Raw genomic sequence first — 15996 nt, forward strand, 5'->3', positions numbered from 1 at the left:
TGATCTCGGTGAATGATCTGGGGAATATCTGGGTGAATATCTGGGTGAATGATCTGGATGAATGATCTAGGTGTATGATCTGGGTGAATGATCTGGATGAATGATCTAGGTGTATGATCTAGGTGTATGATCTCGGTCAATGATCTCGGTGAATGATCTGGGGAATATCTGGGTGAATGATCTTGGTGAATGATCTGGATGAATGATCTAGGTGTATGATCTGGGTGAATGTTCCTGCTTTCGAAAGTAATTGTGTTGAATTTCATGTTTTGAGGAGTTGGTCGAGGTATTTTTTTTAGATTGTTTCTGTAGGAGGTTTATGTCAGTTTTTAGCTGCCTTGGCCTGGCCTGAAGGACCAAGTGAGTTAAATATGTTGGTATGTGGTGGTTGTTATCCTCCATCTGTCTGGTGTTACAACTTTTTTCTTTAAATGAATGTAAAAAAAAAGGCCGTTATTATAGGAATCCTAATATTTGGCTGGAACATTCCTTGGATGACACTCGACCAAGTTAGTGAACAAAAAATTACCTTGATCTACATTCAAGGTAGTAGGGGCATTCTTTTAAAAATAGTCAATGGACTTCTTAAAACTGATTAACTTAAAAGTCCTAGAATCATATACATGGCTGGATGGTTCCAGGGAGAATACCTGACAGAGCTTACGAAATGAGTTTTTTTTGTGTTGTGTTGCAAAGAGAAGGAAGCTGGCCTGGGTGAATGTTTGTATTGTAGCCATTGGTTGTGTTCGAAATTTTAGCTTGTATATCCTCTATGGTCTGCTGTCTATCAAGCGTAAACCTTTTCTTCTTAAAGACAAGGCATTGAATAATGAATGTTCCTGCATTAAATACTCAATCTTGGTGAATATTCTTTTTGTGGAGAATTCATTGTCTTCAAGGATTTATGAATGCTGAAAGAATGTAGTGGATGGCTGTATTACGGACTGTAAACATTGGTAAACACATATAGACTGTGTATATTATATATAAGCCTACTACATTATCTATACATACCTACATCCCCCACACTTACTGTGTACATACAGACATGTTACTCTGGAAACAACAACAATGATTGTCGGTGATGTTGCCTTACCTAACCTACCAGCAGAATTTATGTTATATACCTGCTTGTCATTCTCCTGGACGCTCGCTCGTACCTGCTTGTCATTCTCCTGGACGCTCGCTCGTACTGCTTGTCATTCTCCTGGACGCTCGCTCGTACCTGCTTGTCATTCTCCTGGACGCTCGCTCGTACCTGCTTGTCATTCTCCTGCATGGACGCTCGCTCGTACCTGCTTGTCATTCTCCTGGACGCTCGCTCGTACCTGCTTGTCATTCTCCTGGACGCTCGCTCACTCGCTTGGCCTCAGTGGGCTTACAGCAGGAAATTTATAGTATGAAGTAATATTAATTAATTAAAACATCACAAAATTCTCCTAAAAAATATCAGCTTCATCGTCACATTTTGAAGACAGAGATAGAGCTCAAGCCCCTTTGGTAAATCGCTTAATACCATTTGTATCTTTAACACAAAAGACTTCAATGGATTTATTTTAAAAAATTTGTATGAAAATAACTGAGGTTTATTACCATTATGGTTATAGCATTAACAAAATATCAATATGCTAATGTATCCTGAGACCACTGTGCCTCCTGAGTATTTGCCAGTTGTAGTGAGAGTCACTTATTGGATCTGACAAATCTCTGTCATTACGCAGTATTATATCATGTGGTCGTGGTTAATTTTGATGATGATAAAACATCACTTGTAGTCAGAAAATATGTCAGTAATGACAAGTCGCAGACAGATCACAAATGGTTTCCAACTGATGGCCGACTTCAGTGGCCAATTAATTCTTCTTTATGCTTGTCGGTGTCTGTGGGTTTGTCCCTGACACTGCCAGATGTAATGATAACCTAGGATTAATATAATATCAGTTTTACGTTCTTATATAATAGAGCTAGCATGTTGATTTATTGTGTAATATTTACTTTTCTGGTGAGTGTTTGTTATATAACATTAACTAACAAATACACATCAGATTTGACCCTCATTAAGGTCTGCACACCTGATTTAATTGTAGTGGTCATCAGTCAACGTTGTAGGTCAACAGTCAAACTTGACCACTTTTAAAATAAAATGTGTACACAATATATTACCGGGTAGTTCAATTTCACACCAACACATCACACCATCATAATCTATACTTCTGATTAGATTTTAGTGTTCAGACCTTGGTCAAGGTTGAAGGTGAAAGTTTACACTTGACCACTTCGAAATGAAAACTGTGTATAGAAATATGGTATTTCATGAAACCCTGGACATATTAAAAAGTTCATATACACAATAGCATCACACCGTCAAGGTCTTTAACACCTTAACTTAACATCATAATCTCCACAGATAAATCATGTGACATCAGTAATGTTAAAGATGCTTCAGAGAGAGATTTCACTGTAGAATTGTATTCGGTAGCTTTATTTGTCCATAGTTTGGGAAAAGAGGGTATGTGATTGTAGCCTCTGGAGTATTCAGAGGATGCATGCTGCTAAATAGCTCTATACAAACCATCCAGTAATTGCTACAATTTGAATTTTTTTTATGTTTCGTTTCCGTACTGAATTAGAAAAGTACATTTGTTGAGATGGATATAAGGCTTGTACTTTAGGGATTTACCAACATATATATCTACCTAATCTGTATACAGGACTGAGTATAGGAATAGCCATCAATATAGACCCTCCATTACCAATCATTGTTGATAGAAACACACAATATCTTTACATAAAGGATTTTACACCAAAAAATGAAGTAGCAGCCATAGACGGCATGCAACCATGGTATAATATTGTTGGTATGGTATTAACCTGTAGCCAACAAATAACCCCGGCCAACAGATAAACTCCTGTCCACAGGTAAACTTACCCTCAGATAAGCCTGTCCTCAACATTGTTTGTATGGTATTAACCTGTAGCCGACAAATAACCCAGGCCCACAGATAAACCTAAACCCACAGATAAACCGAGATATTGATGTGAGGATAATTACGGTATTATCATACTTCAGAATATGGTACTGATGTGAGGATAATTACGGTATTATCATACCTCAAAATATGGTACTGATGTGAGGATAACTACGTTATTATCATACCTCAGAATATGGTACTGATGTGAGGATAATTACGGTATTGTCATACCTCAGAATATGGTTCTGATGTGAGGATAATTACGGTATTATCATACCTCAGAATATGGTACTGATGTGAGGATAATTACGGTATTATCATACCTCAGAATATGCTGTACTGATGTGAGGATAATTACGGTATTATCGTATCTATTTTCTCATCCTCAATATCATCTGAGTTCCAGGATATGATAATTACGTAGTTAGTTTGATTTAACAGCGTCTAGCTGTGCCATATTACGTGCGAAGATGTATACATATACGTCACATGCCTGACATGTAAAGCATGTGTAGACTAGCACCCCTAGCTGTTATGTTACTCCTTCACAAATCATCTGTGATGTGTTACATATTACATTCCCTATAGGGTGTGTAAATACTACATCTTTAGTAAATATATTTCCAGGAGATGTTATGTACTTACCTACCCTGCCAATTCACAACTGATTTTTTACAATAAGTTTAGACAGAAATTATTAGTAAAACTTCTTTAGTATACTTTTATAAGGCTTGAAATTTTTTCCGCAAACTCTACCATGTTAATTCATACATTAGTATCTTAGTTAGATCATAGTGTTGCCATAGAAACACTTTATGTATTTTAGTAAACATATTTGTATATGTCAGTTCCTTCAAAGAACGAAGGAATATTTGCCTTTTGGCTAAAAATACATTATTGTCATTAAATATATGATATCATTATTATTCACCATATGTTAAGATATACTGCAAAAACAATATGCAAACCCCTTGAACTATTATTTAATATGTCTTTGTCAAAATGTATATACCCGTCCCTATGGAAACAAGCAATAGTTATGCCTTTATATAAAAAAGAAGACAAACACTTGCCTTCGAACTACAGATCTATCTCCCTTCTTTCAGCCGTAGGGAAAGTTTTTGAACGAGTCATCGTTAAGCATATTCACAATTATTTTTTGGAAAATTTATTGTTCTATTCAAGACAGTCAGGTTTTATGTCAAACCATTCGACTGTGCACCAACTTATTGAAATTTATCATAATATCTGTTTAAATCTAGAGGAAAAGAAACATACTTGCGTTATATTTTGTGACATTTCCAAGGCATTCGATAGAGTTTGGCATAAAGGTTTGATCGAAAAGTTAAAATCTTATGGTGTTACAGGACAGTTTTTGAAATGGATAATTAACTACCTTCATTCCAGGCAACAACAAGTGTTTATAGGTGGATCGTTTTCTAATAGTCAGGTTCTTAAAGCAGGCGTACCACAGGGTTCAGTATTAGGCCCACTTTTATTTTTAATATATATAAATGACATATCAGAAAATCTAATCAGTGTATCAAGGCTTTTTGCTGACGATACATCTTTGATTTTTGGCTCTAGTTCATGTAATGAAATTAAACAAGTCATGAACCACGACCTAAATTGTATAAATGAATGGTCTAAGAAATGGTTAGTTACTTTCAATTCAAATAAGACAGACGTACTATTTATTTCAAATATTTTAAAAAATCACAATTTAGAACTTATGTTAGGTGATGACGTTTTAAAATTTTCAGATAAACATAAGCACCTTGGAATCACATTTAGTGCTGATGCGAAATGGAGTGATCATGTTGAAATTATTTGCAAAAGTGCTTCAAAAAGAATAAATGCTCTAAGACAAATCAAATTTTTGGTAAATAGGAACATTCTTGGCAAAATTTATAAATGTTTTATCTTGCCTTTAATGGAATATGCTTGTGAACTTTGGAGTGGATTAACCAAAGCAAACATCGAATCACTAGAGAAACTTCAATTAGAAGCTGCCAGGGTGGTAACAGGTCTACCAGTATACGCTAGTAAACATTCTCTATATTCTGAAACAGGATGGGAAACATTAGAAACAAGACGAAAACGGAGAACTTTAACATTATTTTATAAAATGCATAACAAGATAACTCCTTCATATTTATATACATTACTTCCAAGATTAGTAGGTGACAGAACTCCATATCCTCTAAGAAACAATAATAACTACACAATGCTAAATTATAATCTTACCAACACTAGATCATCATTTATACCAGCAACCACAGAAATATGGAATAACCTTCCTGAGAATACCAGAAACCAGACAACAGTTAAAAGTTTTAAAGGTGCTATAACACCTCGTGAAAATAATCTAAATAATACCCCAGATTTCTTTAGTTACGGGACTCGACGCCTTAACATCATATTAACAAAACTTAGACACAATTGCAGCCAGTTAAATTATGACCTATATCGTGTTAATCTTGTAGAATCTCCATCATGTGCTTGTGGTTACCCTTGTGAAAACTCTTTTCATTATTTTTTCAATGTCCAAATTACACGAATATTAGACATATAATGTTTAATCAACTCTTACATCATCAGCCTATTCGCTTGCATTTATTGTTGTGTGGAAACGTAGACCTGACGACCGCTGAAAATGAATTCATTTTTCGAACAGTTCAAAATTTTATTCAATTTAGTGACCGTTTCTAATTCATGCATTCGTGTGAACATCTATATCTCTATGTTTATTCTAACTTTAACCTATGTCTTACTTAGAATATGTAATTTGATAATGTTTATATTGTAATATGTTCATATGATGATATGTTAATTCACCAGTATAATTAATTTCGAATGCGTGGTACACGGACAAGAAACCTAGGAAGGAAAAGCTTGATATAAGAGAATGTTCCATGGATTGTGTTTACTACGAACAATTGATAAGTGACCTGTTTTGAATGTGTAGCTAGATAGTGCCACGTATTATTATTTATTATTACTCTGGCCTAACAATTAATAATTTGTGCACATTATTCATGAACATTTCACTTAGTAAATTTATAAAAAATATCAATTTTCATCTTCTCATCCTGATTTCTTTACAACTGTCCCTTTTCCTTCCAACTATTTGCTATCTTTCTATATCAATCAATGTAATCATTTTGTGTCGTTATCACACTTTCTGTAACATATATTTGTGGAGAGGGCTTTTTCTAAGTTGTAATAACTTGTGCCCGATCCTTTTGTTTATAACAATAAAATATTTTCAAATCAAAATATCATTATTATTATAAAATTTACATTACATAACTCTGTATATGCTGCAGTACCATGTAATCATGGTCACATGGGATCTTGGTTTTGGAATCTTGGTCCCATGGAATCTTGATCATGGAATATTGTTCAGATGGAATCTTGGTCACATGGAACCTTGGTTTTGTAATCTTGGTCACATGGAACCTTGGTTTTGGAATCTTGGTCACATGGAAACTTAGTCACATGGAACCTTGCTTATTATAAATGACTTAAGCTTGTAAATGTTTTACCTGGATTTTTACTATCTGCAACGGACAATGTATTAAAAACATCAGGTCTCTTAACTAGGACACTATCCAATCATCTCTGAACTCGGTCAGTGTAAATCTAGATTAAATTAAAACTAGGTTTAAACATTTTAAAAAAGTCATTTAAAACTGGGTGAGTTATATAATTTTTTTTAAAAGTAGGTCATCATTAAAGTTGTTAATCGAGGTCTTTACTAAATAGGTCATTTGACCTAGATCATCACTTAAGAAAAGTTCACTGTTCATCTAGGTAATCAATAAAGTAGGTCACTGTTCATCTAGGTCATAACTAAATAGGTCATTGTTAATCTAGCTATAGGTCATTACTGAAGTAGGTCAATGTTAATCTAGGTCATTTCTGAACTAGGTCAATGTTAATCTAGGTTATTGATGAAATGTGTCACTTACTTACTTGCTGTCTTGTCAGTATTAGCACCTGAGGGATGAAAACAGAGAGGTGACTCAGACAAGGTGAGACACAACTGGTAGTATATATTACACCATATTAAATGTCAGTATCTTTACAAGACAGCAAGCCTCACAAATCACCTATAATTAGATTATTCTGCAGTAGAAATTCAGTCACACATTGGCTTTAGGGAGAAACCAGCCAGCCAAATTTGTAGTGCCATACACAGCTGAACAAAAATCAATGCTTTCCATCGCTGTCACTGACCCTTAAAATTGGTACATCTCCGTGAGATTTGATGATCGTCACCATCATAATTATGTCTACAAGTTACTTTGATCCCCATAGCTGTAATCCTATCAATGACTCTCTCAGTTCAAACATATTTATAATGTTATTGGCTACATAATGACATCTCTTTAATCCATCTTTCAAAATTTGAATCTGATTCCATTCCTGTTGATGAAACTTAATGACTGAACCCAACAGTTCAGCTTTGGCTGTGAAACTCATGAAGACTATTTACCAGCTCATTCTGGCTGCAACCCAACAGTTCAGTTGTGGCTGTGAATTAAGATGGCTATTTACCAGCTAATTCTGGCTGTAACCCAACAGTTCAGTTGTGGCTGTAAATTAAGATGGCTATTTACCAGCTCATTCTGGCTATAACCCAACAGTTCAGTTGTGGCTGTAAATTAAGATGGCTATTTACTAGCTAATTCTGGCTGTAACCCAACAGTTCAGTTGTGGCTGTAAATTAAGATGGCTATTTACCAGCCCATTCTGGCTGTAACCCAACAGTTCAGTTGTGGCTGTAAATTAAGATGGCTATTTACCAGTTCATTCTGGCTGTAACACAACAGTTCAGTTGTGGCTGCATGTAAATTAAGATGGCTATTTACCGGAGCTCGATCATTCTGGCTGTAACACAACAGTTCAGTTGTGGCTGTAAATTAAGATGGCTATTTACCGGAGCTCGATCATTGTGGCTGTAACCCAACAGTTCAGTTGTGGCTGTAAATTAAGATGGCTATTTACCAGCTCATTGTGGCTGTAACACAACAGTTCAGTTGTGGCTGTAAATTAAGATGGCTATTTATCAGCTCATTCTGTCTGTAACCCAACAGTTCAGTTGTGGCTGTAAATTAAGATTGCTATTTATCAGCTCATTCTGGCTGTAACCCAACAGTACATTACAACAACTTTGACTTTGAAACTACATGACGACTATAAACCTGCTCATTCACGGTTGTCACGTTTTTGACAAAGCCTCCAATAAAGTGGTTTCATTACCAGACACAGGCTCCAGTTAAAAAATAGTTTCATAGTGAGACAGAGGCTTAAGTAAAATGGTTTCATAGCGAGACAGAGGCTCCAGTAAAATGGTTTCATTACTAGACACAGGCTCCAGTAAAATGGTTTCATTACCAGACACAGGCTTCGGTAAAATGGTTTCATTATTCAACACAGGCTTCGGTATTACTAGACAGAGGCTCAAGTAAAATGGTTTCATTACCAGACACAGGCTCAAGTAAAATGGTTTCATAGCGAGACAGAGGCTCAAGTAAAATGGTTTCATTACCAGACACAGGCTCAAGTAAAATGGTTTCATAGCGAGACAGAGGCTCCAGTAAAATGGTTTCATTACCAGACACAGGCTCCAGTAAAATGGTTTCATTACCAGACACAGGCTCCAGTAAAATGGTTTCATTACCAGACACAGGCTCCAGTAAAATGGTTTCATTACCAGACACAGGCTCCAGTAAAATGGTTTCATTACCAGACACAGGCTTCGGTAAAATGGTTTCATTATTCAACACAGGCTTCGGTATTACTAGACACAGGCTCCAGTAAAATGGTTTCATTACTAGACACAGGCTCAAGTTTCATTTTAGTGTTAGGTAATTATGTAAGCAATTATTTGTAATATTTATAATGTACAAATATTTTCTCTTTTTTTGACAGGACCCTAATGATTTGGTTGATGTGGGAGTGGTAGAGACAGTGGTAAGAAACGCCATCTGTCTGACCTCCTCAAACTTCAACATCTCCAAGCTGCTGCTGGGAGGGTCCTATGGGAACCTGAGCCCCAGGGTCGTGGGAGACCCACCCCTCTCCCCTTCAAACCTGTCTCCCAAGAATGAGGCGGTTTTCGAGCCAATCGAAGTGAAGGAAGTGCAACAAAGTGCCGTAAATATAGTTTTTATAAGAAATTCTGAATTTGTGTGAAGACACAGTTTTATTATAATGTTTGATTCAGGTATTATTATAATTTTTGGAATCACTTTCATGATCGAATATCATCATTATCACACTTTTATCATCATCGCTGTCAAGGATAGGCATATATGTTTTAAGGTATCTAGATATATTTTTTGGTATCTATAGATATGATTTAAGGTATCAAGATTATTTTAAGGTATCTAGATATGTTTTAGGATATCTATAATGTTTTAAGGGTATCTAGATATGTTATAAGGTATCTAGATATGTTTTATGATATCTAGATATGTTTTATGATATCTTCATATGTTTTAAGGGTATCTAGATATGTTTTAAGGGTATCTAGATATGTTTTAGGATATCTAGATATGTTATAAGGTATCTAGATATGTTTTATGATATCTAGATATGTTTTATGATATCTAGATATGTTTTAAGGTTATATAGATATGTTTTAGGATATCTAGATATGTTTTATGATATCTAGATATGTTTTAGGATATCTAGATATGTTTTAAGATATCTTGATATGTTTTAGGATATCTAGATATGTTTTATGATATCTAGATATGTTATAAGATATCTTGATATGTTTAAAGATATCTAGATATGTTATAAGATATCTATATATGTTTTATGATATCTAGATATGTTATAATTATAGATATCTTGAAATGTTTTATGATATCTAGATATGTTTTAGGATATCTAGATATGTTTTAGGATATCTAGATATGTTATAAGGTATCTAGATATGTATTATGATATATAGATATGTTTTAAGATATCTAGATATGTTTTAGGATATCTAGATAGGTTTTAAGGGTGTCTAGATATATGTTATAAGATATATAGATATGTTTTATGATATCTTGATATGTTTTAGGATATCTAGATATGTTTTATGATATCTTCATATGTTTTAGGATATCTAGATATGTTTTATGATATCTAGATATGTTTTAGGATATCTAGATATGTTTTAAGGTATCTAGATATGTTTTAAGATATCTAGATATGTTTTAGGATATCTAGATAAGTTTTAAGGGTATCTAGATATGTTTTAAGATATCTAGATATGTTTTAGGATATCTAGATATGTTTTAGGATATCTTCATATGTTTTAGGATATCTTGATATGTTTTAGGATATCTAGATATGTTTTATGATATCTAGATATGTTTTAGGATATCTTCATATGTTTTAGGATATCTAGATATGTTTTATGATATCTAGATATGTTTTATGATATCTAGATATGTTTTATGATATCTAGATATGTTATAAGGTATCTAGATATGTTTTATGATATCTAGATATGTTTTAGGATATCTTCATATGTTTTAGGATATCTAGATATGTTTTAGGATATCTAGATATGTTTTAAGATATCTAGATATGTTTTATGATATCTAGATATGTTATAAGGTATCTAGATATGTTTTATGATATCTAGATATGTTTTAGGATATCTTCATATGTTTTAGGATATCTAGATATGTTTTATGATATATAGATATGTTTTAGGATATCTTCATATGTTTTAGGATATCTAGATATGTTTTATGATATCTAGATATGTTTTAAGGTATCTAGATATGTTTTAAGATATCTAGATATGTTTTAGGATATCTAGATAAGTTTTAAGGGTATCTAGATATGTTTTATGATATCTAGATATGTTTTAAGGGTATCTATGTTTTAAGGGTATCTAGATATGTTTTAAGGGTATCTAGATATGTTTTAGGATATCTAGATAAGTTTCAAGATATCTAGATATGTTTTAGGATATCTAGATATGTTTTATGATATCTTCATATGTTTTAGGATATCTAGATATGTTTTAAGGGTATCTAGATATGTTTTAGGATATCTAGATATGTTTTAAGGTATCTAGATATGTTTTAAGGGTATCTAGGTATGTTTTAGGATATCTAGATATGTTTTAGGATATCTAGATATGTTTTAGGATATCTAGATATGTTTTAGGATATCTAGATATGTTATAAGATCATGTTTAATGTATTTAAATTTTTTAGTAATTCTGTTTATCTAATCATGTTTAAAGTGTGTTGCATCTTTCAATAACCCCAGAAAACTTCCATGTTACAACCAAACCATGAGTGATTACAGAAAATCATTATTTATTATTCATATTAAGAGGTAAAACATCTAGTCATCGATTAAATTAATTAGTTGGAATAATACCAGTTCATCATATCCTAACACAGAGTATATATATATGGTATCAAAGTGCCACACAATTTGTCTGTCTGTTCGTCTCCTTTCTCAATTAGATATGGTCCAGAACTATTGCAGAGTTTACTTTTAAATCATTCCGTAGTAATGATAGGATGTTCAGATGTTTTGTTCTTATTGTATAAAACAGTATTGACGTAAAATCACATTGTTAATCATATTTATTTTGTTTCACTCTTTTAAGATGTCTTTATTGGTCTTAAGCTAATTTTTGCATTGTACACAAAGGGAGGAAGGGCGTACATGTTTAACTGATTAATTCTGAATCAATCTGATTTATCTAAGATTGAATAATAAATCTCTTTTTAAGATCACCTTTATTTTCACAATCATTGTAAGTGGATACAGTTTTGAATTTTTTTCTGCAAAAGATATTTTTTTGGGACAACTGGAATTAAGGACATGCAGTTAATAAATTCAGGGTGTAGTTTTCATTAATTTTCCATTTTTATATTTCCAGTTCCATGCCCCTAGTCTGGCCGCGGCCCCACGGACCTCTCGTCCCCCTCCCGGTGAAAAGAGGCTCCTAGTCAAGGTGATCAAGGCTAGTGCTCTGGGCAGTCGTGATGTTGGTAAGTTTTCAAATGTTTTGGATTTATTTAAATACTTGTACATGTTTAGGGCTTAATTATACATAATTGGGTCCTTATCAAATCCTCATGTAAAATTTTTATTCTGATCTATAGAGGTTCACATTAGAACTTTTATATTTATATTATACATGATGATAAGGCGTTTGGTAATCCCTTACGATGGAGTGTTGAGGCGATACGATATATTACTGTTAATCCCTTACGATGGAGTGTTGAGGCGATACGATATATTACTGTTAATCCCTTATGATGGAGTGTTGAGGCGATATGATATATTCCTGTTAATCCCTTGCGATGGAGTGTTGAGGCGATACGATATATTCCTGTTAATCCCTTGCGATGGAGTGTTGAGGCGATACGATATATTCCTGTTAATCCCTTACGATGGAGTGTTGAGGCGATACGATATATTCCTGTTAATCCCTTGTGATGGAGTACGGAGGCGTTATGATATATTCTGTTAATCCCTTGTGATGGAACCCTGAGGCGATATGATATTCCTGTTAATCCCTTGCGATGGAACGCTGAGGCGATCTGATATATTCCTGTTAATCCCTTGTGATGGAGTGCTGAGGCGATCTGATATATTCCTGTTAATCCCTTGTGATGGAGTGCTGATCGAGGCGATCTGATATATTCAATTTGTTCTTATATTTGTTCCTACATATGTAAGATCACTATTTGTCACTCCAATGACTTCATTTCTTAGATAATTTTCATCAAACTTCAAAATTAGTCTAGTATAAGAATGTATTGCATACCTTGAACGATTACATGTTGGCACACAAGGGACTTTGTATCGTCTGAGGTGTCATCAACACTGTTACTCGAGCAGGTGTCCTTCTCTGTCAGTGACTTATAAAGTCATTTAGGCATTTTGCCTCTGTGTTACTGGAAAGGAATTTTTAGGTCATCTGAGACAAAGTCTTAAGTAACATATGCTGCAATCGTCTGTTGTCGTATGTGCGTTATGCTTCATGCGTTGTATTTGTCATCCGTCTGTCAGCAATTCAATTTATACCTTCTGACTGAAATTTCAAAAAAATTCTTCTCAACTCCTAAATAAAGAAAAACTGAACGCTGTCCAAAGATGGAATGGTCTTAAAGGTACCAAAATTGTGAATTTCATTATTCTGGTTGAGCTATGGGATCGGGGATTAAAATTTCTATGATTTTTATATGATTATCAAATTTTGAAAACAATTTGTTGAATTGCCATCGGAAATAATTCAAAAGTTGTTATGATAAACTGTTTTGGATGGTAGTTAGCTGATATGACCATATTGGCCCTGACTGACCCCCAGGGGCGTATGTGTTGGGTCAAAATGAGTCAGATTGATTTAATTCAGTGAGCTTATGATCAGATGACTGTAAAGGCCCATAAGCTACTTGTTAAAATTGTGATTCAGCTGTGAATGTCATAAGTCACTACTCTTGACAATTGACTGTATAAGTCACGTCACTCAGAGACCTGGGATATATGTAGTATATATATACATGCTCAGGGACTTTAATTGAATTGTTAACTTTTGTCACTAACATCTAAGACTTACAAACTGTCATATAAGATATTATACTAAACTTTTGTTGATTAATTGTCAAAAGCCTTGTCATTTTAACACTTTCTGCTCAATTAACAAGATTTGTCTCCCCTTGCAGGCTCCATTGACCCTACCTGTGTGGTTATTCTGGACAACCCACCTCAAACCCAGGCCACCAGTGTTGTCAAAAGTACTGTGAACCCCTTCTGGGATGAACAGTTTCTCTTGTAAGTTGTCATTAATTATTCTACATGGGATGAAAATTATTGTTAGCCCCTTCTGGGATGAATACTTTCTGCTTGAGATGAACACTTTCTGGTTGGGATGAACACTTTCTGGTTGGGATGAAAACTTTCTGGTTGGGATGAACACTTTCTGGTTAGGATGAACACGTTCTGATTGGGATGAAAACTTTCTGGTTGGGATGAACACTTTCTGGTTGGGAAGAACACTTTCTGGGTTGGGATAAACACTTTCTGGTTAGGATGAGCACTTTCTGGTTGGGATGAACACTTTCTGGTTGGGAAGAACACTTTCTGGTTAGGATGAACACTTTCTGGTTGGGATGAACACTTTCAGGTTGGGAAGAACAATTTCTGGTTAGGATGAACACTTTCTGGTTGGAATGAACACTTTCTGGGTTGGGATGAACACTTTCTGGTTGGGATGAACACTTTCTGGGTTGAGATGAACACTTTTTGGTTGGGATAAACACTTTCTGGTTGGGATGAACACTTTCTGGGTTGGGATGAACACTTTCTGGTTGGGATGAACACTTTCTGGTTGGGAAGAACACTTTCTGGTGCAAGTTGTCATTATTATATGTAAATGGGTAAAACTATTGTGAACCCATTCTGGGGTGGAGAGTTTCTGGTATTAGCTGTCAGAAATTATATTTACATGGGTGAAAAATGATTGTGAACCCTTCTGGGATGAACAGTTTCTGGTGTAAGTTGTCATTATCAATCAATTGAACATTTGTTCTTTTAAGTTATTATTCATTCTATCAACACACATTACCTAATTGATTGACAACCTCATTATAAGGGAATAATAGAATAGCTTAATTGTTGAAATATTTCAAAAAATAAAATAATATATTTTGCTCATTGTTCAAACTTTTCTAACAAGTGAGTATTTTTTATGAAAAAATGCTACTTTTAGAACAGGATTCACCAAATTTACTAACTACCTCATTATTTGTAAGTAATATGATAGACATGATGATGTTTTATATGGTAGGAATTAACTGTACATATTAATGGATAAATCCTATTTACAGTGATGTGTCCAGCAACACAAGGGAGATGAAGTTTGAGGTCCGCGACAGACGGCGACCAGCAGGGGGTATGATTTGATTTTCTAAATGATAAACAAATCGATAAAAAATATTTCTACAAAGAAAATCTTCAATAGTGACAATTTTTGTATCCTCTTGTCTCTCCAGGGCAAATTAATTTTTTATCGTTGCTAAATTTTAGTCGTGTCATGAGAGAAGAAGTAAGAAAAAGGGTGGGGGTGCATATTTTTTGGAGGGAAACTGTTGACAGATGATAGAAAGTGAAAATATCAATTGATTAATGAACTGTATAGTTTTAGGGTTTCTAAAGAAAGATGTTTTTAATTGAGATTTTCAGGAAGATAGTATTGCCATACTACAAAAATGTTAATTATCCTTTAGCAAAGTTGAAAAGTTTTTTGTGCTGAAAATTTCACGTGAAAAGCATTGTTAATCAATAAGTTGCCAATTTACTGCTTATATGACCCTGCCTATCCTTAGGTTTTGTCTCACTGTCAGGAATGAAGCTGCCACAATTTGATATGTAACATAAATAGAGTAATCTCCCCTGGTTTTGTGCAAATAGAGAATTTCCTGGGCGAGGCATTTGTTTACTACGAGGATCTCAAGAGGACGCCAAGCAGTCGGCAGATTATCCCGTTACAGGGCAATCCTGACATCCGGGGTGACATGGTCACCTGGTTCCCTCACAGTCGAGGTAAGGGAGGCAACTCCAGCATGCTTTCAACTCACCTGTTCGACTATAAGACCAACTTGTTCGTTTCCTTTACAAGAAACCTTGTTTGTGAGATGATTTTCTTACCCTAAAAATATTAAGTTATGATCTCTATCAAAAATGACTTGCTTGCCAGAAAATTTTGCCAGAAAAAATAAGAAAAGAATGATTAAGGGTTTAATTTAAAACATCAAAACAAATGTATTCTTACTTAGCTGCCTTAAAATGTCTGCTGGGCATAGCGGTTCTATTCAAATTAGATGCCATATTTCATTAAACAAAGTTCTCTGTGCTCATCATTAAGCTGGCTTTCTAAGATATTCAAATTATTATTAAAATCTAATTATTTCTTGGTTTTAATTGTTTTATTGAAATTAAAAAAAAGCAACATTATTATATATCTTCAAAATGTTAATGT

The 15996-nt window shown here is 34.2% G+C and overlaps 1 protein-coding gene across 1 annotated transcript in view; it reads left to right on the forward strand.

Moving 5' to 3' along the window:
- LOC117341066 (phospholipid transfer protein C2CD2L-like) overlaps positions 1-15996 on the forward strand; it is a 106508-nt gene that overhangs the window by 48838 nt on the left and 41674 nt on the right. Inside the window, 6 exon segments of the mRNA XM_033902898.1 lie at positions 8913-9137; positions 11890-12001; positions 13682-13790; positions 14846-14910; positions 15429-15511; positions 15513-15560. Of these exon segments, the coding sequence (XP_033758789.1) occupies positions 8913-9137; positions 11890-12001; positions 13682-13790; positions 14846-14910; positions 15429-15511; positions 15513-15560 (642 nt within the window).

This window comes from Pecten maximus, chromosome 13 (genome assembly GCF_902652985.1).
Source record: "Pecten maximus chromosome 13, xPecMax1.1, whole genome shotgun sequence".
Lineage (NCBI taxonomy): Eukaryota > Metazoa > Mollusca > Bivalvia > Pectinida > Pectinidae > Pecten > Pecten maximus.